Genomic DNA, 26365 nt, shown 5'->3' on the forward strand with positions numbered 1-26365 from the left:
CCATGAAGATGGAGAAAGTGATCCTTGCCTCGAATAGCTGCTGGGACAATTTAGTGGTATAATGTATTTACAGAGCCTCGCAGTAAACATCAACCCTTGACCCTATTTGCATGCTGCCCTGCCTGTAATCCCTGCCTCTCTGCTCTCCCTGGGTAGCTAACTATGCATAGTGTGCTGATATTTTAGATCCCAATTCAAGGGAAGCTCCCTACTATATCAAAAGTGAAAAAGCAAGTAACCATTACCTTGAGCAGAAAGGTCATTTATATTTACATTCGTGGCTATAAAATACCCCATAAAATATAATGTGTATCCTCATGCTTAATAATACCCTGCAAGTTATTGTCACAGGTCCCTGGGTACATCCAGTTGGTCACTAAAAAGAATTCTTTCTGGAAGTAAAAGAATTGCAAATCATCTCTGATCACTAGAAAACATGCTTATTATGAATAAAGAGAACAGAAAATGAGCTGAGATTTAGGGGTTGTCTGCCACCGTGAATGGGAAGAGTAAGAGCAGAGACAGCACAGCTATCATCTGTGAGCCTCAGTGCTCAGGAGCAAGGAATTACCAAACCTGGGATCTCAGGGGCTGGGGGCCCACACAAACACAAGAGGTAGAGCAGGAATCTGGGAGTAATCCAGAAACAGGAGAAGAAAATGGAGTTAGAGGAGGCAAACGCTGGCAGATTGCAACAGGTATAAACAGGTAACCTGGAAATCTCAGAGATGAAACCTACCATTCCATTAAGAGGATCGACATCTCCAGAAGGCCTGGGAGGATCTGGTGGAATCCCAAACCCAAAACTGAAGGAATCAAGCAAAAACCTGAGGGGAAGCCAAGTATAAAGCAGGTACTCCACTCACAGGGGATGAAGTGAGAACTCAGGGGAGTGAAGCCCCAGGTTTTACCTGAGCCTCTGAGTTTCCAATCTTGGGCTTCTCTTAACATCTTTCATCCAGGTCTCAGAGACTGGGAGGTGGGAGGAGTTGGGGGAGATAGGAAGGGAGAGACATCACCTAGAGCAGGAATGGGACCCAGTGGGAGAAGTCCTATGGCTCAAAAAGGCTATAGAGACCAGAAGTCAAGCAAAAGGGCCTTGAGGCACTCAGTGTTCATGGCCACTTCTGGCCGGGTAAAGTTGCCTCCCCAACCTAGAAATCCCACAACCAAGCTCCGACTATATTCCTCTAGGCTTCCTGAGAACTCTAGGAGGCAGCAGCCAAGAGGAAAAAAAGCCCTTGGCCAGGTCCAGGCACAGTGGAAACGAGCCCATGTGTTAGGATGGACAAGCCCACAACCTTGAGGGCATTTATTGAAACACAACAGTCAACACTTGGGACAGTGCAACGGTTCTGCCTCAGATGACACAAAGGCACAATGCCTCACTGAAGGGTGGCGCCCACTGGGAGCCTGCTCACATCACCTCCCACGAAGTCAACCTTCCTACAAGTTAAACGTGCCCTCCATGGCCCACAGAGCCATGCATGGGTACACAGAAGGAGAGGTAAAATCCAAGCCAATGGCACAGGCAGGATGTGAGAGGCTGCTGTGTGTTCTTCCTGGAGAAGGAGAAGCACATTTCATGGTGTAGCCATGAGTCTCTAGAAAGGGTGCAGCTGGAGGAGGGGGTGTCCACAGGGGTTCATGATGGTAGTGTGGACAGTCATCCTGGCACTGCAGACAACCACAGGACAGAAATGGGGCAACTAGGTGAAGTCAAGATATGAAGGAAGGACCAACGAGTGCAAAGACACCAGAAAGGAGGAGGGCATGACTCAGTGTGGAACAGGAACCAGCCAGGAAAGCAGGGACGAGACCCAGCAGGCCAGCTTCGACCCCTTCACATGCAGCATGAGTTCATGCAGGTCGATCTTCCATAAGTTAAAGGCCTCGCAGACAGAGATCTGGGTCCTTCTGAAGAACGAATGGGTATTCTTCCTGTTGTGCCTGAAGGGGCAAGAGAGGAAAGGATAAAGAGGTAAGAAACTCGAGCTCAGAATGTCTGAGAAAAAAAATTAAAAATGGCAACTTTGGCCAGCTTCTCAGCTCTCTGCTCCTGGGACCACATTTGGTCACATGATCAGGCCACTACCTAATCAGGGGCCAGAGGAACTCAGCTAGCTCAAAGGAGTTTTTCAATTCATGTGGTAAGCAAAAGCAGTTGTTTCGTAAGGCATCAGGTTTGCTACAACTTTGTCTAGAACATTCCAAAGGTTCTCTTTCCAAAAATATAGTAAACACATGCCAATCCAGATTCCCCAAACAAATATAAACAGAGCCTCCCTAAACATTCTGAGGATAAAAATCACTCAGAATCAGATGATCCTGGGAAGCTGAGGCCTTTACCCATCAGCTCAGTCCTTTCTGTGCAAAAAAAAAAAAAAAAAAATGGACATGATGAAAACTGTTGTTTATGATAATGACCTATTCAAGACTTACTTCCTAAGCCCTCAGAGAAAATGTAAATTATGCTCAGACCTTTCAGTGTACAGTATATTTTGTTCTAATCCAATTTGATATTTGGTAATGATACCTGTGGTCAAATCTCTGTTCCCCAGAAAAACCCATTCCTACCCAGTATGGACAGGCCAGGATTGACCACAGCCAATCCTCTCTGGGATAAGAAAGTTCTGACAGCGTATGGCCCTTCTGGTATATTCCTGAATCCCATTTTGAGGCCCAGAATCCTTCTCCCTGAGGTCAACCCCCCAAAGGTGTAAGGCATCTAGCTGTGACGAATCTAGGAAGATCTAAGCTCCTGAGAGAGTCCACTGACTGTATGTTTCTGGGTCACAGTACTAGCCAAGTTCCAGAACCAGCTAGAGATGTGAACACTAGATGGGGCCGAGATGCTCAGAAAACAATTCAAATTTGAATAAGGAAAACTGAACTGGAAGGTTGAGGTACTGGAAGCTGCCATTTCACAGCACAGGCAATTCTTTGGGTTACCCCAAAAACAGTTTCCAAAAGTATAGAATTATTTTCTGTCCCTATCTTTCTTACAGGAAGGAGTGGAACTTGGGAAGCACAGCAGGGCCCTGTGGGCTGGTGGAAAAAAGCAGAGGCAAGCAGGACCCATGGGACGGGCCAAGAGCTAGGAGGGGAGCGAAGGCAGGAATCTACACTCACTCAGCCAATGCCCTGATGCAACACCGTGACATGTTGAGGAAGGAGCTGGCGCTGGCACGGGTCCCCAGGGTGGCCTCAATGCTGCGCAGCAGGTCATTGGTCTTGAAGATGAGCAGCATCTGGCGTGGAACACAGTTGAGGAGCTGGCTGATCTCGGGGAGGCAGGTGGTCACGTTGGTGCGGATCTCTGAGTCCTGAGGCAGCAAAGACAGATGCAGATGGTTGATGTGGGAAAAGGAGCTCAGGGCAGCAAAGGTCTAGGCATCCTAAACACCATGAAGACTAGAAAAGCTCCAGGACAGCCAGGTACTGGTCACTCACACCTGTCATCCTAGCTACTCAGGAGGCTGAGATCTGAGGTCCCTGGTTGGAAGCCATCTGGGACAGGAAAGTCCATGAGACTCATCACCAATTAACCACCAGAAAACCAGAAATGGCACCATGGCTCAAAGTAGTAGAGTACTTGCCTTGAGCAAAAAAGCTCAGCGACAGTGCCCAGGCCCTGAGTTCAGGTCCCAAAACTGATAGAAGAAAAAAAAAATGAAGCGCTAGGACAGGTAGGTGCCAATGGCTCTCACCTATAATCCTAGCTTCTCAGGACTCTGAGAGGTGAGGTTTGAAGCCATCCTGGGCAGACAAATCCAAGAAACTTTTATCTTCAAATAAGCAAAAAGTCAAAAATGAAGATGTGGCTCAAGTGGTAGAGCACCTGTATACACACACAGAAAGAAAGAAAGAAAGAAAGAAAGAAAGAAAGAAAGAAAGAAAGAAAGAAAGAAAGAAAGAAAGAAAGAAAGAAAGAAAGAAAGAAAGAAAGAAGGAAAGAAAAGGAATATAAAAGAAAAGAAGGGAAAAGAAAAGGCTCCAGGAGGGAGCTCCTAGAATAGCTGTCCCAGACAACAAGGAGCACTCCCCAAAGACATGTCTGGCACCAGAGGCTTTGTGTCTTAATCACCTGGACAGGAGGTCATAGCCCAGCTCTCAGGCAAGTATGGAAGCAGCAAGAGTGCATCAGAAGGCCCAGTGACTCTCCAAGGCTTCTTCACTAGCCATCAGTTTCAGGCCAGCCCTGAGAGCTGGTACCAGCTGAGTCATGCCCCTACCAGCCAAATCCAGGCTGCTATCATCCATTGATCTGAGCTCCTGACTGTAGCCAACTCCTAAGACTCTAGGCCCTGCACTCCACCAGATCCACCTGCCACCCACACTGCCCTGCTGATGACAGCACCTTGTGCTGCAGCTCCAGTGCCTGGCACCCCCAGCGTAGAATCCAGAGCATAGCCCCCGCCACTGGTCAGTCCCACAGCCCTCACTCCTGTCTGTGTTTGAGGCCTGGCATCCTGTCCGTCCCTGTCCCTGAGTCCTTCGGGAATCTAGGCAGATGACTATGCCCAGCCAGAATTCTGGGTGTGGCAGTGTGCCTCTGAGTACCCAGGAAAATGATTGTGATGATGGTGGTAGTGGTGGCGGACATACACTGGACATTTAAAAGTAAGCACTTTGAAAAGACTTGCATGTAGTTATTTTTGAATTCTCATAATGCCTCATGTAGGCTGATTATATTATGTCCACTTAAACTGAGAGAACAAGAAGTCAAGTAACCTGCCCCAGGTGCATGCAGTAAGTAGTGGGTCAGGACTTCCACACAGGCAGCCTGGGAACACTCAGCACCTGGCCCTACCAGCTCTTTACCTCACAGCAGGACTCCATGCCCCAGGCAATTCTTTTCACCTCATTCTGGTCCATGTCCTCACCCCAAAACTGGATGTACGAACACTTTGTGTGCCCACCTCCCATCAGCAGGAAGAGGGGCATCAGAGATAAGGCTCAGGGCAGCATTCAGTGCCCACCATGCACAAAGAAGAGCCTCCGCAGTATGGCTTTGGGGCCTTGGGGACGCTCCTGCAATTAAAGAAGCTGCTGGGCACCAGAGGCATACATTCCTGAATCCTAGCTACTCAGGAGGCTGAGATCGGAGGATTGTGGTTTGAAACCAGCCTGGGCACAAAAGTCCATGAGACTCTGGTCTCCAATTAACCACCAAAAAGCCATAAGTGGAGCTGTAATTCAAAAGTAGAATGCCAGCTTTGAGAAAAAAAAAAAAAAAGTTCAAGGACAGCACCCAGGCCCCGAGTTCTAGCTCCAGGACCAAAACAGAAAAAGAAAAGAAAAACTCAGTCCCTTCAGAGCACCAGAGGCTGCTGATCACCCCTTGCTGTGGAATTTGAAATGTCTCAGTAGCTGTCTGCTGTCATTGCATGTCACTCTGCCTGAACCACAGGCCTGGCTTATCACAGGGATCCTTCTCTGCGAGGTCAGGGCCAGACTTCCAGGCAGAAAATGCTGCATGCCTCCTAGAGTCGCTCTCAGAGCAGCCGAGGCTGGAGGCTTGGGCACACCCTGATGGTGTGAGACCCACAATCAACCCTGGTGAGTGCTGACCCAGCCACAATCCCCCCACAGGGCTTCATTAAAACAACTCCAGGCTTCACTTAATATAATTTTTTCCAAGTTTTTCCATTTCCTAACAAATGGGGCAATGTCATTCTTTCTGATGGAGGCATGGAATTCCATTGTGTATATATACCACATTTTCTTGATCCATTCATCTACTGAGGGGCATCTGGGTTGGTTCCATATCTTAGCTATGGTAAATAATGCTGCAATAAACATAGTTGTGCTGGTAAAAAAAAAAAAAAAAAACAACTCCAGGGCTGGGAGGGTGGCTCAGTGGTAGAGTGCTTGCCTTGCATGCATGAGGCCCTAGGTTCAATTCCTCAGCACCACATAAGCAAAAAGAAAAAAGCTGGAAGTGGCGCTGTGGCTCAAGTGGTAGAGCGCTACCTTGAGCTAAAGAGCTGAGAGACAGTGCCCAGGCCCAGAGTTCAGGCCCCACGACCGGACCCAAAAATAAAAAATAAATAAAATAAAATAAAACAACTCCAGTGTTGTTCATATGGCTCCTCAGCGACTCGGAGCTCCTGAAGACCCAGGGGGAATCTGGCTGGCTTGCAGCCACTGCTGGCTCTAAGCATTCCTCCTCTTGCAAAATGGTTCGTTTAGGCAGGGACATGCTACGTTATTCTGACCAATGAGACCCAAGAACAAGTCTCTCCTGAGAGTTCTAGGAAAGTTTCCTTAGTCTTACAAAATGGCATGTGATCTGGGTGAGAGTGCATAAGCCTATAATCCTAGCTACTCTGGAGGCTAAAATCTGATGATCACAGTTCAAAGCCAAACAACCAGCAAAAAGCAGGAGGAGGCAGTGTGGCTCAAGTGATAGAGCACCAATACTGCCCCCCCCCCAAATGACATATGAAGGGATGCACCCCTGATTCCTAACTCTGGTTGCCACTGCATGAAGATGTGAAGCCTTGAATTGCCACTGTCATCACGGATCGTGGAAAGGAAAAGCCAACAGAACCACAATAGTGAGCCCAGAGCTTAAGTCTCATCTGTCAAGGTAACTAGCCCCACCTCCAGGCTTCTTGTTATGGAGAGAACAAATTCCTCACTGGTTAGACTTCACGCACACACACACAAGGTTGAGAATTCCCTTCATTCTGAATGGGAACAGAGCTCAGAAATACAGAACTTTTCCACTCTGGAGGCAGAGCTGGCTGGGATTGACCCAGGTCACCCTCATCCACAGAGCTGGCAACCCACCAGATGCAATCCCAGAGCTGCAGGGCTCTGATTAAAGAGGTACAAGACAAGACCTTCCCATGCTTACCATGCAGTCAGAGAGTGAAGATATACAAAGAACTCTACCAAGGGCCTATAACAGACTTGACCTCTGAATGATAGGGTAAGTACTGAGGGGTGACTGTCAGCTGAGGCAGGAAAGTCTGTGAGACTCTTATCTCCAATTAACCACCAAACAGCCAGATGTGGGGCTGTGGCTCAAGTGGTAGAGCACCAGCCTTGAAAAAAAAAAAATAAGGGAGAGTGAGAGGCCCCGAGTTCAAGCCCCAGGATTGGCACAAAAACAACAAAATAAAATAGTACATCTGAGTATTTCCTTTTCTGCTTAAAGCCTGTAAAAGTCACTTCATACTAGAAGTGAATCCAAACTTATTTCTCTGACTTACAAGGCCCTGTGGGATGCTTAACCTGCCCAGTGTCCCAAATTCTTCCCATTTCTTACCCCTCTTCCTCTCCCCGCCCCCTCTCCCCCCCCCCCCCCCGCCCCCTGTGCGCGCATGCACACATGCACACACGTGCACACACACACACACACACACACACACATCCTTGCCACACTGTGGACCACACCAAACCTTCCTTCCCCTAAGACTTCCCTTGCCAGAAATATGTGGTTCAGGATCCTCCTGGGGCTGGTGCCTTTCTTGTCCTCAACCTCGGCTCAAATGTGAATGGCTCGTGGAGGACCTCTCTAAGCACGGCCCTCTCCCCTTCTTCACTCATGACATCTCACTGGCTCATTTCCTCTAAACACTAATAACCTGCAATTATCCCACTTTCCTGTTTATCCACTTGTTGCCTGTCTGTCTATCTCCACTAGTGTGAAAACTAGACAAAAGGCCTGTCTGTACTGGGTCATGGGCTCCTCAGCACCAAGCATGGAGTTCAGATAAAACAAACCGCGGCTGACTAAAGGAACTCTATGAGGACACTGTAGAAGCACTATTAGTAAAACAGGCAGCACCATTGCTACCATCCCTCTTTTATCATCTCTTTTCTTCTGTGATGAGTTTTAAAGCTATGGAGCCAGCAGGTAGTCATCTTTCTACCATGCTTGCTGGAAAAAAATGAAGGAAGTGGAGCTATGAAACAGCAAGAGATGGAATTTCTGAGACTCTGGATCCAGCCATGTCTAGAGTTTCTGCCTACCACAAATGAGGCCCACAGGAACAACTGGAACACGATGGGAAAGGTCATATCACCAGGAAGAGGAAGGGGTTGGAACTAGAGCCCAGGCTTTCTAACAGCATGAGTTCTCCTCTCCTGTGGTGAGCAGAGGCCTTAACTAGAACCAGAGCCCATCTACCACTGAGATACAGGCTTATATGGCTGAGCCTGGAAACCAACAGTGGATGGATAGAAGGCAGTTCCAGGAAGAATGGAAAAGCATCCTGAAAGGGAGCCCACCTGAGAAAGAAAGGTGAGACTGCCCTGTGAGCCTCTGTGAAACAGAGATGCTCCTTCGATCTATCTCCAAGCCAGACTCCACTGGGCTGTCTAGGTCCACAGCGGGGAAAGAGTAACAAAGACAACAGAAACTGCTGCACTAAAATATCTGTAGGATGAAAGGGCAAAGCTGCTTGAGGATGACAGGGAGAAGCAAAGGACTCTCCTCTCTGTGGAGCCTGAGGAGTCACATGATAGGAGACAGTGCCGGGCAGGAGGCAAGGAAGGGCTGCCAGGCTTCGGAACAAAAGGAAGTCCTGGAGAGAACTTGGAGGAAGCTGACATATCGTGTAAGTAGGTTGGGGCTAAAGCTACAGACACCTAGGTTATTATACCCACTGAACCTTGTTTCCACTCCAGCCTGATAAGGCCTGGGAGAGACACAGTTCAATAGCTTCTCCTTTTCCTCCTCCATCTTGGCTATCATCTCCTCTCCCTTCCCTGCTTCTCATCCACCATCACTCCAATTCTGCCCTTCCCACATATACAATATCATCAGAGCTCCAAACGGCTCGCCAATCAAAACCTTTGACTCTAGATTAGAAGAGATTCCCCAGGTCATTTGAGGGAGAGCATGGTACTGGGAGAGGGGAGTACCTACCTCAGTGGAAGTGACTGGCACGTGGCTGATGCCCTTGTTGATTGAATCCCATGACCGGGCTGTCAGCATGCAAGCAAACAAGGGGTAGAGGTTCGCGGCACCCAGGCGCTGGCTGTATATCTTCACCTTCTGCATGTCGGTCCAGATCAGAGACTGCCACAGGTGGCAGTAATCCAGGCGGAACTCATCGGTGAGCACCTGTGGCCAGGACAGCAGCAGCAGGACCTGAGCCTCCTCTCCCCACCAAAAGCCCAAGCCTGTGGCCAGAACTGACCACTACCACAGGAGACAAGCATGACCCAAACTTCGGCTACCCCCAAAGGCTCAAGTTCAAGTCTACAACAGGGTTAATATCTCTTGACTGAGACACTTGGAACCAGAAGTGTTTTAGATTTTCTAATTTTTTTTGCAGTATTTGCATATATATATAAAATATCTTGGCAACGGGATTCAAGTGTAAATATAAAATCCATCTATGTTTCATTATACACACGGCCTAAAGGTAATTTTATGCAATGTTTTTAATAATATCGTGCATGAAACAGTTTCAAGGCATGGAATTTTTTCCTTGGGTGTCATGGAGCTCCAAAAGCTTTCGATTTAAAGCATTTGGGGATTTCAGATTTTTACATGTGAGATGTTGAACCTTTATGTGGTAGAGAGGTAGTATCTGCTAACTATCCACCAAAATCTATGGTCTCCTCTTCTGCTCCTCTGTGAGCTACTTTTCCCCTGGAATGAGATGGAAGCTCCGCCTTCCCCATGCATTCCAACACACGTCCCTCAATGCCCTGTCCTTGCTGCTGACTGATGGTGATATCCAAGCCTGGCAAGCAGAGCCCTGCAGACTCTGCCGCACCCAGGACGGGCACATGAGCAAGCCATTAAAGTCCTATTGTCTGGGCCATCTGTGAGACAACAGCTGGCCTTGCCTGGCCTGCAAGCTTCCTTTAGCAGGCATGTCGAACAAGAGTGAGCTTTGAGGCTATGGAATCTGGGCCTGGTAAGTCGCTATGGAACCTTGAGGACCACCTGCCTCGTTGAATAGAGGAATTTCCCACATGGCAGGTGCATGCTCATAGCTTATTCCAGTGAGCTCTGCTCTTTATCCTGAGTTCCAGAGGACAAAGTCTGGGGCCTCCCACCTCCTTTTCCTTTCTGGGTTTGAACGTGCGATCACCTCTCCCGCTGAGGCCCTAGCTGTCGCACACAGGGTATCCCTTTCCCCACGGTTCCTTTCCCCACACAGGCGCACACAGGCACAACGCCATTACTTGTCATGACACCTGTAAAAGAGGTGTGACCACCTCACTTTTCTGCAGAGAGTGGCGTGCATAAGATGACAGTCCCTGGGGAAGGCAGAGCCCTCTCCGCCTACTTGGGTGTGTGGCTGAGGGGAGACTTGAATGGGCTGTAACCCCAAGCAGGAGCGGTCCCCCCCTCCCAGGCTGGGTGGGAAAGGTTCTCCTACCTGGTAGAGTCCATGATCCAAGAGGACAATCTCTGCCTTGCCTGTGCGTGGATGCTTCCGTACCAGCATGTTGCCCGGGTGGGGGTCGCAGTGCACAAAGCCATTGACAAAGATCATCTCACTGTACATCTTGCCCAGGTGGCGGGAGATCTGGAAGAGAAGGGAGATGGTGGCAGTACTACTCCATCTATGCCTGTCTCGGGGATTTCCCTAGTCTCTCCACCTGGTCAAATTGCAAGAGGAAACTAAAGGAACCAAATGGGCCTGAATGGTGGTGGTGGTGGTGGTGATGGTGGTGAACATGGTGATTTGAGATGGGGCCATTTTTTGCATTCAAGATAGAAGCTCAGCTCTAATCCAGTCCTCCTCCACTTCAGCCACACATGAGACCCACAGGAACTCAGCCATGAGTTCTCAGTTCCATGCGATGGAAGTCCCACGATGATTTCAGTAAACAGCTGCGCCTCCTCATCTCCCACGCCTCCCTCTCTTCTCCATCCTATTTCTCTTTTCCCTACTCTCTTGTCTGTCCGTCTTTATCCTTTCCCCAAAGTTGAGAATGAATGCTCTGGGGAAGCTATTCTACTCAAAACACAGGCCAGGGTGACGCAGTGGGATGAGGTGGCTCCACCACCCTCTTCCAGGGGTACCCTAGGCAGAGCCCCAGTGCAGGCCCTTCTCCCCTCCCCACCAGAGCCAATGCTAATCTGATTTATGATGTCTGCACAGAAGAAATGACACTGGAGAGGCCATTTAAATCATCCTGTCACCGCTGCGCTCCCTGCCGAGGCAGCCTTCTTATCTCTACTCCCTTTTTTATTAAAGCTAAAAGCCTCTTCCCAGCTAGGGAGCAGCTGCTGAATAGAGCAGACCTGGCCGGGTAGATGATTTTGCGCATGAGTTTTCAGGAGACAAAGACATGTCCAACCAGAAAGCTGATACTCCGGGACAGCAGCTGCCACTGGGACAGCAGCCTCAGTTGGACCCTATGGTCACTAACAAATATATCCTGACCACAGAAGAAGAGCTTAGGGCTCATGGAGTGGGGAACACAGGATTAATATCTTTCTTCAGTTTACCAAGTCCTACACAACCAGACCCTGCCTCCCTTCCTGGTCCTCTCTCTCACTGCACTGACAGCCCAGCCCACAGTCACTCTTTCTCTTCTCCAGTGATCTCTGAGCTTTCCTACCTTAGGGCCTTTGCACATGGTATTCCTACTGTCAGAACACTCCTGTCATCTATCTCCCCCATCCCTAGGGTCAAGCTCTGTTCCTCCTACCATGAGCTGCAAGAGGTTCTCTTGCCATCTACTCTTAGAGGATGCTGTGCTTTTTCCATGGGACTAGTAATTATTTGTGCTATTATTTGATTAATGACTATCTGGCCCACTATCATAAACTTCCAAGACAGCAGGGACTAGCTCTGTTTGTTAAACAACTTTATTGAGGTATAATTTATATACCATAGACTGGCTCTATTTATGCATGCACTTGCTTGTATTAGCACCAGGCCTGGGGACCTTAAGACTCTGTATTCAACATGAATGAGACAGACCCTCAGCTCTCTGTGGTTTTCTGAAATGCCAGGGTTCCCACCTCTCCAGTTTTCCTAACCCCATTAATCTCCTCCAAACCCCAATCAGTAATAACTGGCCCCAGATGAAATAATCAAGAATAGCCCTACTTTACAGCCAGCATCATTTTTAACATAACTAAATGCAGATTCCATTGTGACACCCCTCACTTTGCAGGTGAGAAACTGAGATTTATCATGATTAGCTTATCCCTGGCTGGAAAGAGGCAGAGCCAGGGTTCAAAGTAGAATTCAGCAATGCTGGTTTTTCCATACCTCACACCTACTTCTGCACATTTCCACTGAGCTTCATGACCCGAAACAAGTTGTTTATATTCTCAGCCTCAGCAAAACAGAAGTAATAATAGGGCTGCTCTCGAGGATGGCTTAGAGGTAAATGAGAATATCATAGGGCTTGGGATCTGGTGCCTTCCACCAGGTGCCCCTGTGGTTGTCATTATTGATTCTCACAACAATCCTGGAAGGTGGGCAGGCTAGGTTGCAGTGTGCATTAGACCAGATGATGGCACTGAAGATGCTGTACTCAGCTGCCAGGCCAGTGAAGCAGACACTTCAGGGTTCATAGGAGCAGGACTTGGCCCCAAGCAAGCTCCCACACAAATTTTCCGGGTGCTCAAGGCTATTATCTTCTGTTTGCTAGGAGAGGGGACCTCAGTCAGAGCTGGCCCCAGATGATCCAACCAGTTCCCATTTCTGTGCCACCAAATCCCCTGTTGGGCTCCTTGGCACTCCTTGGAGCCGTGCCTTAGAAGGTTACATCCGCCCAGCCAATCACGTTTATTAAGCAATCATTCATTTTTATTTGTCAAGGACGAATATAAGGTCCAATCAGGGCTCCTGATCAGTCTGAGATAAGCAGCACAGCCAGCCTGAGCTGACGGAGTTCCAGCCAGAAAGCAGAGAAATGACATCTCATTTAGTCTGGGCAGATCTGTCACAGGGAGATAGATGATCTCTTTAAGTTTTGTGAAATACTGCTAATCGTGCTGAGCTCCTTATTACTACATTAAAAGCTGGGGGGGGGGGGGAAGGGGGGGATTGATATTGGGGGGCGGGGTTCTTGTCTATGTAGACTAAGCTCCTGCTTCATGGTGTCAGCTGCTAGCCCAGACACCAGCAAAGCCTCCACAGTGGTCCTACCCAACTCAGCATCCTGTCTAGATGCCTCCACCTAGGGACCGCTCCATCTGGGGTCTGTCATTTTTTTGGAAGATAACCAAGGTCTAAACTCAGGGTCTTGTACTCTTGCTCATGTTGCTTACTCAGCGGGCACACTACCACTTGAGCCATGCCTCCAGTGTGGCTTTTTGTTGGCTATTTTGGAGATGGAGCTTCATGGAATTTTCTGCCCTGCTGGTTTTTTTAAATTGTGATCTTCCAGATAATGACCTCCTGAGTAGCTAGGATTACAAGCCTGAACCACCAGTGCCTGGCTGCCATCTGTTCTTGATGCACATTTTAACCAGATACCACAGAGATAGACAAGTATGGAAGACAGGTGTACAAAGGAGCAGGAGCTAGCCAATGTCTTAGCATAGGAATCACCTTGGCCTAGGGAAAAAGTCATCTCCCTTTTCTGCCTTAGCAATTAAATGCAACTAAGGTCAATTGTTGTACTTCCTTTTAGAACAATCTCAAAAAGTCAAGGTCAAATATGATCAACTATGAGAAACACCACCTACTAGAGGACACACAAACACCATAGCTTTGTTTCCAATCTTGTAGCTTAGTATTTTGAACTCAGAAGACATATACATCCCCATTATCATTGCAAAGTGTAACTGTTAACAAGTTAATATATCTCATACATAGACTATCGGCACACACCAAAGATGTCTTAACACCTTGATAAGGAAGCAAGTAAGAGAGGGGAACTATTTCAAAGAGAATTTTCAGGAAGTGAATACTTAATAGTAAATAAGTGGGTACTTAAATAAGAATAAGACACTAGGATTCTTGGATGAGATAGAAGCTGTTTATTGCTCTATGAGGCCTTTTTAAAAATCAGCCTTTGGGGAACTATTCAGAAATTTTTGCATCTCTACTTAATAAGAGCTACAAGTTGATGTCTAAGCCCTTAATTTATAGCCAGGCACTGGTGGCTCACGCCTATAATCCTAGCTACTCAAGAGGCTGAGGATCACCATTCTGCTCAGGCAGAAAAGTCCCCATGAGACTCTTACCTCCAATCAACCACTCAAAAGTTGGAAGTGGAGCTGTGGCTCAAAGTGGTAGAGCACTAGCCTTGAGCAAAAGAGCTCAGGAACAGTGCCCAGGCCCTGAGTTCAAGCCCCACAACTGAAAAAACAAAAGGGGGGGAGAGAGGGGTGTGTATTTCCCTAGATACTAAGAGGAAAAACCCATGGGTGTGGGTGGCTAACTGAACAAGGCCCAAGCATGACTTTGAAAGGTCATACCACACTCAGCCTTTTAGACTTGTGCTAAATACTCTGGGAATCAGTCTGTTAAGAAAAGGCAGCCAGGTTTCCCTCATCACCTGACACAGAGCCTCTCTCCCCTGCCTTCCATAGTATGATAGTCACTTCTCCTGCGTCAGACCATCATGTCCTACCACTGCCATTGTCCCATTCATTGTGGGACAAGTTTTCCTGCATCTGCAGGAAGACAGGAAAAACACCTTTTTAGAGAGGTTGTCACCACTGATGCACGAGGCCTTGTTCCTGCACTTCATTGTGGACAGACTCAGCACTCAGCCAGCCTTTGTAGCAATGTCTAGAAGACGGAGGACATGAAAATGGGAAGAAGGGTGGCCCAGACCCAGGAGACCTGACTCCAGAGAACAGGCATGTCACAACAGGGTCATCCTGATCCTCAAGAAGCTTTTCCTGGAACCAGAGGCTTCCCCAAAAGACTGCTGAAGCCCTCTCCCCAGCAACCCCCCCCCCCACACACACACACACATCCCTAAGATTCAGTCAAGGGCTCCATATGGAGAAAAGCAACTCAGTAGGAAATCCTAGATGGGTGGCTCTTCCAAACCTGTAGCCACAGCCATTTAGAAAACCATCACTAAAGTCTTATAATGGTTTCTTGCAAGAAAAAAATCAAAAACAAAAAACTAGGTGTCACTACTGCCAGGCACCAGTGGTTCATATGTATAATCCTAGCTACTTAGGAGACTGAGAGCTGTACTGTACCAAGCCAGCCAGGGTAGGAAAGTCCACAAGACTCTTAGCCCCAATTAACCACCAAAAAAAGCAAAAGTGGAGCTGTAGCTCAAGTGGTAGAGTGATAGCCTTGCACGCAAAAGTTCAGAGACAATGCCCAAGTGCTGAGTTTAGGCCCCAGGACTGTCACCAAAAAATGAAAAAGAAAAAAGAAAAAAAGAAAAGAATGTGCTACTCCCAAATGACTTTCAGTAATTATGCGATGCCTTCATTCTCTGACAAGGGAAGGAGAAAGCAGGACTCTTAAAAAAAAAAAAACTGTAAAAAATTAAGTTAGTAAATAATACTTAAATGAAGGAGTTATTTTTGGATTTTTCTCAAGACTTGAATTGGCTGAAAGTACTTTAATTATTCTATAATTGCACAAATTAATTTATTCCCACCCCCAAGGGAAAGTCTATTTATGTTTCTGGGGGGGCGTCTGGGATACAAGGCCAAGTATCTTGAAAGAAAAGGAGGCTGGTGTTGCAGAATATGAATAATCACCCAGTGGCCTGATACAACGTAGGAGGCTCATCATTTGAACTCTTTACTTCTCCCCTAGTTTCTTGCCAGGCTGCTCCACCCAGACTCGATGGTAGCCTGGACCCTTCTAAGTCAGGTCCCTGTGCCCTGTCCCCAGGGCCCATCTCTGGGATTCATAAACCACAAATGACTGGCAGCTGCCCACCATCGAGGCCAGACGATCCCTAGCACAGCAGAACGTGGGGGGAGGAAATGCTGACACTGGAGTACAAGGAACCTCCTAGTCCCAGTGGTGAGAGGCGGTGAGGACTAAAGTGGAATGGCTCTGCTGGGATGCTGGCAGACAGTGAGAATCCCAGCTTGACTAGCAACCACTGAAGAGCCAGGCATGGCCATCCCCAGGGACAAGAAAGCTGCCTCAAGTCTCTGCCACAGACATGACCCAAGTCACCTCAACTCCAGAGACGGCATAAATAGGTCCTGGGTCAGGGGTGCTGGAAGATACAGCACAATGGGGGAAATGCAGGTGACCCTGGCACTTCTTCCCTTAGATGACAACTCACTCCAAAAATGCTCACATCCTTCCATCTTGCCTGAAAAACAGAGCCAGGGGCGCTTCCCTCCCTGCCTTCCAAGTCCTCTGCCAAGTACTGACCTTGAACTCACATTGAACAGGTTGAGGGCTGGAGACCCAGTGTTATGCTGACTGTGCTGAGCACAAGCGCAAAGCTCATGCAACAGTCCTGTAAAGAGCTGGCTCCAGACTCCATGAGGCCACCCTGACCCCTTTGCTGTGAGGCCCCACATTAGAGGGCATGTGGCCACACTCCAAGAAGGGACAGAAGGTGGATGGTGAAAGGAGACTCTTTTCTCAAGAACCAGTGTCTTCATGCATCTGCAGGTTCCAGAGTAAACACTCTGGCAGGTTGGAACCATACTGAGCAAAGATGTAGACATCCCCTTCAATTGGGAGGTGCAGGTAGAAACCAAGGATTCAAGGGGAAAAGTAGAACTGGAGGGCTGGCTTCAGTGCGGTGGGAGCTGGGGGTGGCACCAAATGCTTCATCAGTGCCTGGCCTGCCACCTCCACATGTACGCGCACTCACAGATGACAGAGCTGGGTAAACAGGAAGGTTGCAAAGAGCCTCAAAGATCTGATACAAAACCAGGTGCTGGTAGCTCATGCCTGTTATCCTAGCTGCTCATGAGGCTGAGATCTGATGATCCCAGTTTGAAGCCAGACTGAGCAGACAAGACCATGAGACTCTTCTCTCCAATGAACCATCAAAAAAGCTAGAAGTGGGGCTGTGGCTCAAATGACAGAGCACTAACCTTGAGTAAATAAAATAAAATAAAAGGTAAGGTACAGTGCCCAGGCCTTGAGTTCAAGACCCACTGCTGATATATACACACACAAAAATTATCTAGAGAAACACGTGTCTGTGAATTACAAGCCACTTTTGCAGACCCCCACAGTTTGCAAAGTTCACACACCATCCCCAGGACCATTGTTATCCTCCCAGCTGCAGAGATGAGCAGACTCAGACGTGAGGGGTAAATGCCTGACCCAAGGACACCTGGGCGACAAATAGTAAGGCCAGCCACACTCCCAGGAGCCCTAGCTGTAAAACCCTCTGCGTTTCCCTGTAGGTTCTGGCCACAGCTCTATGACAGACACCTCACATAGGAAGTGCTGTTAAACATGTGAACTGCTCCTACACATGACGTAGACTAGAAGCACAGCAGGACTTCTGGCTAAATGCCACCAGCCATTGATTCATTCCACTCCCAGATAAACCCCACTAAAGTGATGCTAAAGGAACAAAAGCAGGCAAAGACCCCACTCTAAAGTAGAGCTGCCAACCACAGCAAACACAAGATAAGCAAAACTGTGGTCACTGCAAGGAAGAGATGGAGGGCTTGTGAGAAACAACGCATCAAGCTAGAAAACAAGGACTCCTGAATCAGTGATAGGGAGCTCTGTTTGTCACTTCTGAGACCCAAGGTGGCTTAGGTACCTCTGGCATCTCTGAAAAACGGATTTGGGGGTCATGTAAAAGAGCTTAGTTAAAAGGCTTTAAAAATCTTAGATAAATGCCTATTCCTCTCCCAACCCTACCAGATTTACAATCTAGATTGAACAGGTAAGCTCTGCAGGGCACCCCACACAGAACAGGGGGCTGAATCGAGGAACACCTAGTCATGGCTGGAGAGCCCCTGGCCCTCTGTTCCCAGCAGGCTCCTACACCTCAGGGATGGCCTGGCTGACATCTCCTGTGAGCCCCTGACCTGGATCTCTCCCCAGCCTTCACAGGCAGCGGACAGTGCCTACCAGCCTCCAATCATCTGTCCCCAATGCCCCTCCACTCCGGACTCTGTCACCTTTCTCCTGGCTACTTTCATGCCAATTAAATAGGGCCTCTGCCCAGGCAGGGTCTTAAGCACATACTCACTGAAATCCAATTAACCTTCGATACAGATTCCGCAATCAATAGTCCTCATGTGGCTTCGGGAGGCCCCAGCCCGCCGTCAGAAACAGCATCCACACGACCTTTGCTTTTAATGAGATCAATGACAGTGCTGTCACCAGTTCTTAAAGTGACTGGCAAATATGATCACCAGGTCAGGCCCTTGGTAATAGCATCTGCTGGGCTCAGCGACATAAATAAACCCTGGCAGGCTGCTGACTCCTGAGACCCAAGCTTCCTGCAGTGAACATACCTGGGTCATATCTGCAGGTTCAAGACAGTGAGGTGAGCGCTAATGCACACCTAGAGTGGCCTGGGCCCCTATGTTGGAATGAAGTGGAATAAAGACCCGAGCTTCACTGTTTAAATAAATGGGCAGGTGAACTGGATAGTTCTCTGAAGAAATAAACATGTCTCATAGATACATGAAAAAATGTTCAACATCCTTAGCCATAAAGGAAATGGTAAAACAACATTAGAAGCTGGTGGCTTGTGCCAATAAATCCTAGCTACTCAGGAGGCTGAGATCTAAGGATCATGGTTCAAAGCTAGCCTGGGTAGGAAAGTCTATGAGACACATCTCCAATTAACCACCAACAAACCAGAAGTGGTGCTGTGGCTCAAAGGAGAGTGCCAGCCTTAAGCAAAAAGAGCTCAGGGACAGCTACCAGGCCCTACGTTCAAGCCCCACAACTGACAAAAAATCAAAAACACTAGGACTCCATTTCACTACAGAATGGCAGCCATCAAGAAAACAAATGATAATAAATACTGGTGAGGGTGCAGGGGAAAGAACCCTCATGCACTGCTGTTGGGAATGTAAACATAACTACTCTGGAAGTCAGTATGGAGGTTCCACAAAAAACTGAAAATAGACCTTCCTTAAGACCTGCCACTCCACTGTTGGGCAAATATCCAGAGTATAAACCACTTCTGCATATCTGTTTACTGCAGCACTGTTCACAATAGCCAAATGATGGAATCAGCCAAAGTGCTCAACAACAGATGACTAGATAAAGAAAATGTGGCACTTTGGAAAGCAGTCTGGAGGGTCCTCAGAAAGCTAAATATTGACCTCCTATGACCCAACCTATACCACTCCTAGGCATCTATCCTGAACAACAGGAACCAGGATACAAGGACACATGCACCTCCATGTTTATTGCAACACTGTTCACAATAGCCAAGATATGAAAACAACCCAGATGCCCCACTACAGATGAATGGATCCAAAAATTGTGGTATCTATATATACAATGGAATGTTATGCAGCTATTAGAAAGGACAAAATAATGGCATTCACAGGGAAATGGATGGAACTAGAAGAAATCATGTTAAGTGAGGTAAGCCAAGAGCAAAGAGACAAATGGCACATGGTCTCCCTGATAAGTGGATGTTAAATCCAAAACGTAAGGTGATATGACAAAGTTAACAAGACTCTAGAAACAAAGGACCTCCATTGGTTGAATCATTACTAAATGACCCCATGCTGCTGATCACATATATGGTATGTATGTGCACATCTGAAGGAACCTAGGAGGAGGACACAGAACCAGAGGGAAACAGGGGAAAACATACAACAGCGGGACCCATCAGCTGTACTGGACATTGATCAAAATGAACCAAGCCACTGGGAGGGAGGGAATGAGTGGCAAAGAGGGAACAGCTGATGCTATGCAAAAGGAAAGGAATGTGCATATCACCCAGTGTGGAAGAAATAACTGTATAGTCAAAGCCCATAGAACTCATAAACTTTATAGACCACGATAGACAATTTGCCCCATGAAGTCTCGTTAGAATGTGTTTGTGACTTTAAGCATCATTATCCCACAATACTGTGAAATTTGTGAAATTATGTAATCACTTAATCATAATTTTAAAAATTGCAAAAAGAAAATGTGGCAGCTAGACTGAGAGATAGAGGTGGGAAGATAAGAGACTTATAGATATGTAGATAGATATAATGGAATATTACAGAACCAAAAAGAAAAAAAATGCAATCATGTCACTTTCAGGAAAAAAAAAAAACCCCGATACATCTGAAAGATAGCATACTGAGAGAGATAAGCTCAGAAAAAAAAAAGTCCATGTTTTCACTCATTTGTGGACGCTAGACCTGGAAGACATACATATTCATAGGCATGCATATACATATATACGCAGATACACATCCAGGTGGCTTCTGTCCCCTCTGCCTGACACCTTGGGTATCAGGGGTGGTAGCAGAGCAGAAAGAGGGTAGAAGATGATGGAGTCCCATGGAGGCAGAGGTAGAGGGCTGAGTGTCATTGAGCTAGGCAGGAGCCCTGGTGGGTGGGGTCTACCTTGTCCCAGCCCCATTGATACAGAGGGTTAGATTGACAGCATGTGGGGGAATCCACCCTGCTCCTTGTACACCTCTTCATTAGACCCACCTTGATTAGGGAGCCAGTCCCCAGGACCCCACCCTTGCCCAGCAGCCCTGCGCCTTCCAATTACCTCGTTGACGTTGATGTTGTTCCTCTCCATGTAGGCCCTGTCGTTGACTTGCCCGCCCTCCACAAACTCCATCAGCAGAATCCTCTTGGTAGACAGCTCCCAGTAGATCTCAGGGATCTAGGTAGGAAAGGGCGAGTTTGGCACGAAGCCTAGGATCTGGGAACGGGTCAGACCTGACAGGACCACTTGGAGGTCGGCCTGTAAAAGGCCACAGACGGATGGATGGATGGAATGAGAGCCCACAGTGCGAGGCTGGCTAGGTGGAGGGGTTTCCCCTCCCACATTCTGGCTCCCTCCAACATGAGCATTCCGGCACGACAATAGAATGTGTCCTCTGCTTCACCCACTTGGAGCTGCAGTGACAGAACCAGCAGACTGGGAAATGGTGGGTTTGTCATGAGGGCTCATAAGGGAAGGTCTCGCACCATCCCTCTCTCAAGCCTCTTTCCATCCAAGAAGAGAAAAATGAGAGGAAAATGGGTGGGGGGGAGGGAATACTGCAAACAAAATAAAACAAAAATGCCAAAGGCTGGTGGCCAGGATGCTCTAAATGCTTCGTCATGATGCAGAGCCTTCCCACGAAGCATCACAAAGGCCAAGTGTCCCCATGGTCTGGGGACACTTGTGTAGGCTCTCTGAGCCAGGCAGAACTGCTTCCGTTGGGTACTGGTACACTGTGTGACTTAACCTCTCTGATCCTCTCTGGGTTCAGAATAGCATTTCCCTTGCAGACTGTTGTAAGGATTAAGGTGTAAATACACATCAAGTACTATTAACAGTCTCTAGCAGAGCATGTGCATGACACTGTCAACTGTTGATTATTATGCCCCAGTAGCTGTTCATCTGTACAGAATCATGGGGGCTATAGTATCTCTAAAAGCACATACAGCCCTTAGGAATTGTGGTTGTGACCCTGTCTTCCCTCCCGGCCCCCTCCCCCCATTCCCACCTCCTCACACATGTTCAGCTCTTCCTGCCCCAAATGCTGTGCTTGGAAAGTACTTCCCTCCCTGCCTTGTCCCCAGCTGTCCCATAGATTAGTCACAACCCCACTGCTTGTCCTGGTCCTGGTTCACAGCACACACACACACACACACACACACACACACACACACACACACACACACACACACACACACACACACACACACACACACACACACACACACACACACACACACACACACACACACACACACACACACACACACACACACACCCTGCTGCCAGATCCACAATCGCCCGGGTCCCGCCCATCCAGCCCGGCTGCCCTGTGGCCTTCCTGCATTCACATTCAACACTGTCTGAAACTCAGAAATTGATTGCACAGGGCCAGGTTATTAAGCCCCACAGAAGCAATGGAAGAGGCCTCCTCACACACCGAGAGGAAAACTCTTTGCTGAGGCTTAATTACGCACAGATGTTGTGATGGGGTGCCAGCATGCTAAAGCAATCTATCTCCGGTTTTAAGAGCTGAACTGGGTTCACAGCACAAAATTCGCTTCCCACTTGTGATGTGTTTAGGCAAAATTAATTACTCGAGAGCTTTCCATCCACCCCCGTCTTAGGAGTGGTGTGTGGGTTTTAGAGGAAGCAGGTCGAATTGGTACATTAATTATTTACCTGTTTAGCATCCTCATTTCAAAAATTTGTGTTGGTGCTGTTGTTGTTATTGTTGTTATTATTATTGTTATTATAGCATGTCTTGGTCTGGCTATTGCTAGTTATTATTATTATTGTTATTATAGCATGTCTTGTTCTGGCTATTGCTAGTTTGGCCATACACAGGGGATGATTTGGCTGTTTCTATGGAAACAGAAGAGCTAGTTCTGTTTGTCTGGCTCATGGTTTTGGCACTGAGGGGCACCCCTACCAGGTAAAAGGCATCAGAAACCCCAGAGGTGAGTACCAGAGTTGGAGTCAAGAAGCAAAGGTTACAACCCAGGCATCTCTACTCAAAGACTCATCTGTGAAATGGGATGATGGCTGTTGGAAGGATTTGCCCTCCTGGTACATGCACTGTGTTCAATGTACTAGCACCTGACACACAAGTAACATTCAAAACAATCCTTGCAGCTGTTCTCCCCATGATCCAGGCTTCTGAATTCTCAGGTGGTTAGTACAGACACATTCTCTCTAATCTGCATAGCAGAAATAGAAACAGCAGCTCCACGTCTCATGATGCCTTCAAAAGCCACATCAACACTTCAGAGCTAGAGGGCCTTTCCCAGAGACGTTTTTACTTCTCTCCCAAAGAAGATGGCTACCTGGCTGTTCTCTCCGGAACTAGCACCAGAGTTTCAAAGGGCTCCATGTCCATTCCCCCACTCTCTGCCTTCTTCTGGTCTCTTGAGAAGAGAAAGAGTTGGTCTCTTCCAGAGGTAAAGATGAGCTCTGTGTACACCACCAAGAATGTGCTCTCATGATCAAAGGAATGCCTGGAAAATGGATACCAACTCCACCAAGGAAAACCACGTGGGAAGAACAAGGGTGCTGGTACCCATCTCACATATTCTAACTCTGTGTGCCTTGTGGGACATGATTACAGTCTTCAAAGGCCAGCTCCTCAGTCTTCCTCGCCCTGATGGCCATGAATGGCTCCTAAGTCCTCAAAGCACTTCTGATAGAACCTCCGGGGGGCACCTGTGGCTTTGACTGTACCATCTGATAATGTTTTTCCACAGTCACCATCTTCTAGGATGTAGGATGCCTTGGCTGTAGCCCTCATTTAGGAAATAAATTTATTCCAGTGGATTGGTACATTAAGAAATGCCTGGATCATAATACAACTTTTTCACTTGCTTCTGTGTGCTGCTGCCTACTAGAAACACTGAGAAGAAAGAAGACTGCATTGTGCTGAACTGTGCCACATGAGAACATGCAACACACCCACAACAGCATCCTGGGTGGATGAGACACCACACCTGTATTACAATGTCCTCCTCCATGTCAGATGACCCTGCTCCACCAAGCGCCAAGCCGCAGCCCTGTGATGCCTATGGTCACAGGCAGAGATCCTGTGTATTGTGTAAAACTCTGCAGCTCCTCCTATCAGTTCCTATCATCTTTTTTGCGTGAAGTTCTCAGGGTTGTATCCCTTACACCCATTTCTCCCACAAGCCTTGTGGTTTGTGTTGTACAGTTCTTCTGCACTGTGATCATTTCTAGGAGTGCGTACTGTGTTATAGAAGAACTAACTATATTCAATGAGCCAATGTAATATGTATGTGGTGGGAACAGGGCAAGAATGGTGTTAGCTATCATCATCATCATCACCATCATCACCACCACCACCACCTATCTTCTGTGCATAGTCCTTGAGTAGTACTTCGTGTCTTGCAGTCATAGATTATGTAATAAACATCTGCTCAACTGACTTGGCAGGTTAATGATCACACTAGGTAGCTCTTTGGAAATTGCATAAGATGTATCCCCAGTGACAAACCATCATCCTCAATAAGAAAATTCAGGAAGGAGATGTCCTGACATACGTTCTAAAAGCAGTGAGATTCAGAGTGAGACTACCCCACACCACCATAATGACCCCCCCCCCCCCCACTGGCTCTGCCCCCACTACCTTTAAGAAGTCGAAGTGCTTGAGCATTTGGGCCACTTTCTCAGCATTCTTCCCCTCGTTGAGGAAGTCCAGCTCCAAAGGCAGGTTTTTCTTGGCTTCATCCACCAACCACATAAACTCGAACTCTGGGAATAGCTGCTTCACAGCCAGAACAAGCACCTGAAATCCACCAACACCCCAACAGTCAGCCTGCAGTGCCCAGTAATGGAAGTACATTGTCTGCTGCTTTCTAGGATCTGCCCTTGAGTAAAAGTGGCAGAGTGGCTTCCATCTCTGCAGTCCACACCAGGTCCAAGGTCATGATAGGCCAGCTCCCCCCAGTGGTGACCTTGATGACCACTAAGCATTTAGTATTCCACTTAAGCCTCCCAACACCTATGAAAGGTGGGTGGGTATTCATCTCATTTTATAAGCAAGGAAACTGGGGCTCTGCAGGTTTGTGTGACTTTCCCAAGTTTTCCCAGCAGGGAAGTATACAACCAGAATTCCACTTGGATCTCCTCAACTCCAAAGTTCAAATTCATGAGACCTCCCCTGACCTGTGCTGTTGCTGCTCCCAGAATATAAAGTAATCTTTTAAAAATCTGATATCAGAAATCTGAAACTTTCTGAATGCTGACATGACACTACAAGTGGAAATCCTAGAGCTGACTTTGTATAGAATTCCCTTTAGGATATGTGAGTCAAGTACATACGGAATACAAATAAATTGTGTGTTGTGACACGTGTGTAACATCCCCAAGGTAGCTTATTATGCGTAGGCAAAATTCTGAAGCCCAAAAACGGGTCCCAAGCATTTCAAATAAGGGATACTCCACCTGCATTATTTTCCACACAATCTGTACAAAAGAAAATCTTTGAAAGCGTAAGGGCAATGCCGAGGTGAAAGCAGATTGTCCAACACTGTAAACTATATTTTAAACTCAGCAGTCTTTTTTCCCATATTGAAATTTTAATAAAGACACTTCAATATCCTAAAAAAAAAAATCTTTTGCCAGACTTGGCAATACCAGCTATTTGGGAGGTGGAGGCAGGAGGATTGAGAGTTCAAGACCAACCTAGGCAAAAGTAACAGCAAAAACAAAGCAAAAACAAATGGTAAAGTACTTGCCTAGCAGGTACAAAGTCCTAGGTTCAATCCACAGCACAATAACAATAATAAGTAGGAATTGGAATAAGAGAATGAGCAAGCTGGACAAGCCACATGGACCAAGAAATAAAGAATTGTGAGCTTAAAAGAAAACCTCAGGTTTTAGGCACCTGGGGACCACTGTGGATTCTTGAGCAGTGGATTCTTGGTAAAGGGAAGTTTTAAAAGACTTATCTGGCAGCTATTTGGGTGTTGGCTTAGTATTGTGAATTAAATATCAGAGAACAAGAGCTTAGTGAGATGTGCAGGGCCCTCCAGGGGCAGGAGCTCAGTGCCACGGTTCCTACATCAGGGCCCTCATTTTCAGATGGTCTCACAAGTTCTCAGATGCAGGCCCTGGGGAGAGCGAGGGTGACTTGAGGAACAATAGAGGTATGCTAAGATTCCAGGAGGGACACACACAAGACAGTCCTCCTGCATGAAGCTCTCTGTGGTGTTCACAGCCAAGTCTGACCATCCAGTGTGCCTGTCCCTATCACAGTCCAGATTCTCCCAGAACACTAGCCCCTAACTAGAGCAAGAACTAAAAAACCATTGGCCTGTGGAGATCAAAAGACCTTCCCTGACGGGAACCAGTGGCTCATGCCTGTAATCCTAGCTATTCAGGGGGCTGAGATCTGAGGATGGCAGTTCAAAGCCAGCCTGAGCAGGAAAGTCCATGAGACTCTTATCTCCAATGAACCACCAGAAAACCATAAGTGGTGCTGTGGCTCAATTGGGAGAGTAATCACCTTGAGCTGAAGAGCTCAGAGACAGCAACTAGGCCCAGAGTTCAAGCCCTATGACCAACAAAAAGAAAAAAGACCTTCCTTTTCCAGTCTTGTCACAAGGATATGCTAAGCATCAACTCAGAGCCTGGTCCTGTGCTTCTGTATTGGTCTGTGATAATGCATGCTGAGTTAGAAATCTGAGATTGAAGAATAACTGAAGCAAGGCTATTAATCTCAAAGTATGTGTTGCTTTGTCTTTAAACCCTGGTGATATACCAGATGCCATTCTGAAAGAATCATAATGCAGGGTTATTATGGTCAGTTTCCAACAAAACCCTTTTAATTACCTTAGGCTGTTGTCTAATTTCTTTTCAGTCT

The 26365-nt window shown here is 47.4% G+C and overlaps 1 protein-coding gene across 1 annotated transcript in view; it reads right to left on the reverse strand.

The window, feature by feature from the left end:
• Positions 1–246: 246 nt before the first annotated feature.
• Adck1 (aarF domain containing kinase 1) overlaps positions 247–26365 on the reverse strand; it is a 93436-nt gene continuing 67317 nt past the window's right edge. The window contains exons 6-11 of the mRNA XM_042692799.1: positions 24128–24286; positions 20551–20667; positions 10356–10505; positions 8885–9082; positions 3133–3326; positions 247–1950 (exon numbers count right to left, since the gene is read on the reverse strand). Of these exons, the coding sequence (XP_042548733.1) occupies positions 1779–1950; positions 3133–3326; positions 8885–9082; positions 10356–10505; positions 20551–20667; positions 24128–24286 (990 nt within the window). The 3' untranslated portion in view covers positions 247–1778. The remainder of the gene's footprint in view (positions 1951–3132; positions 3327–8884; positions 9083–10355; positions 10506–20550; positions 20668–24127; positions 24287–26365) is intronic.

This window comes from Dipodomys spectabilis, unplaced genomic scaffold (genome assembly GCF_019054845.1).
Source record: "Dipodomys spectabilis isolate Male_0828 unplaced genomic scaffold, ASM1905484v1 ptg000157l, whole genome shotgun sequence".
Classification (NCBI taxonomy): domain Eukaryota; kingdom Metazoa; phylum Chordata; class Mammalia; order Rodentia; family Heteromyidae; genus Dipodomys; species Dipodomys spectabilis.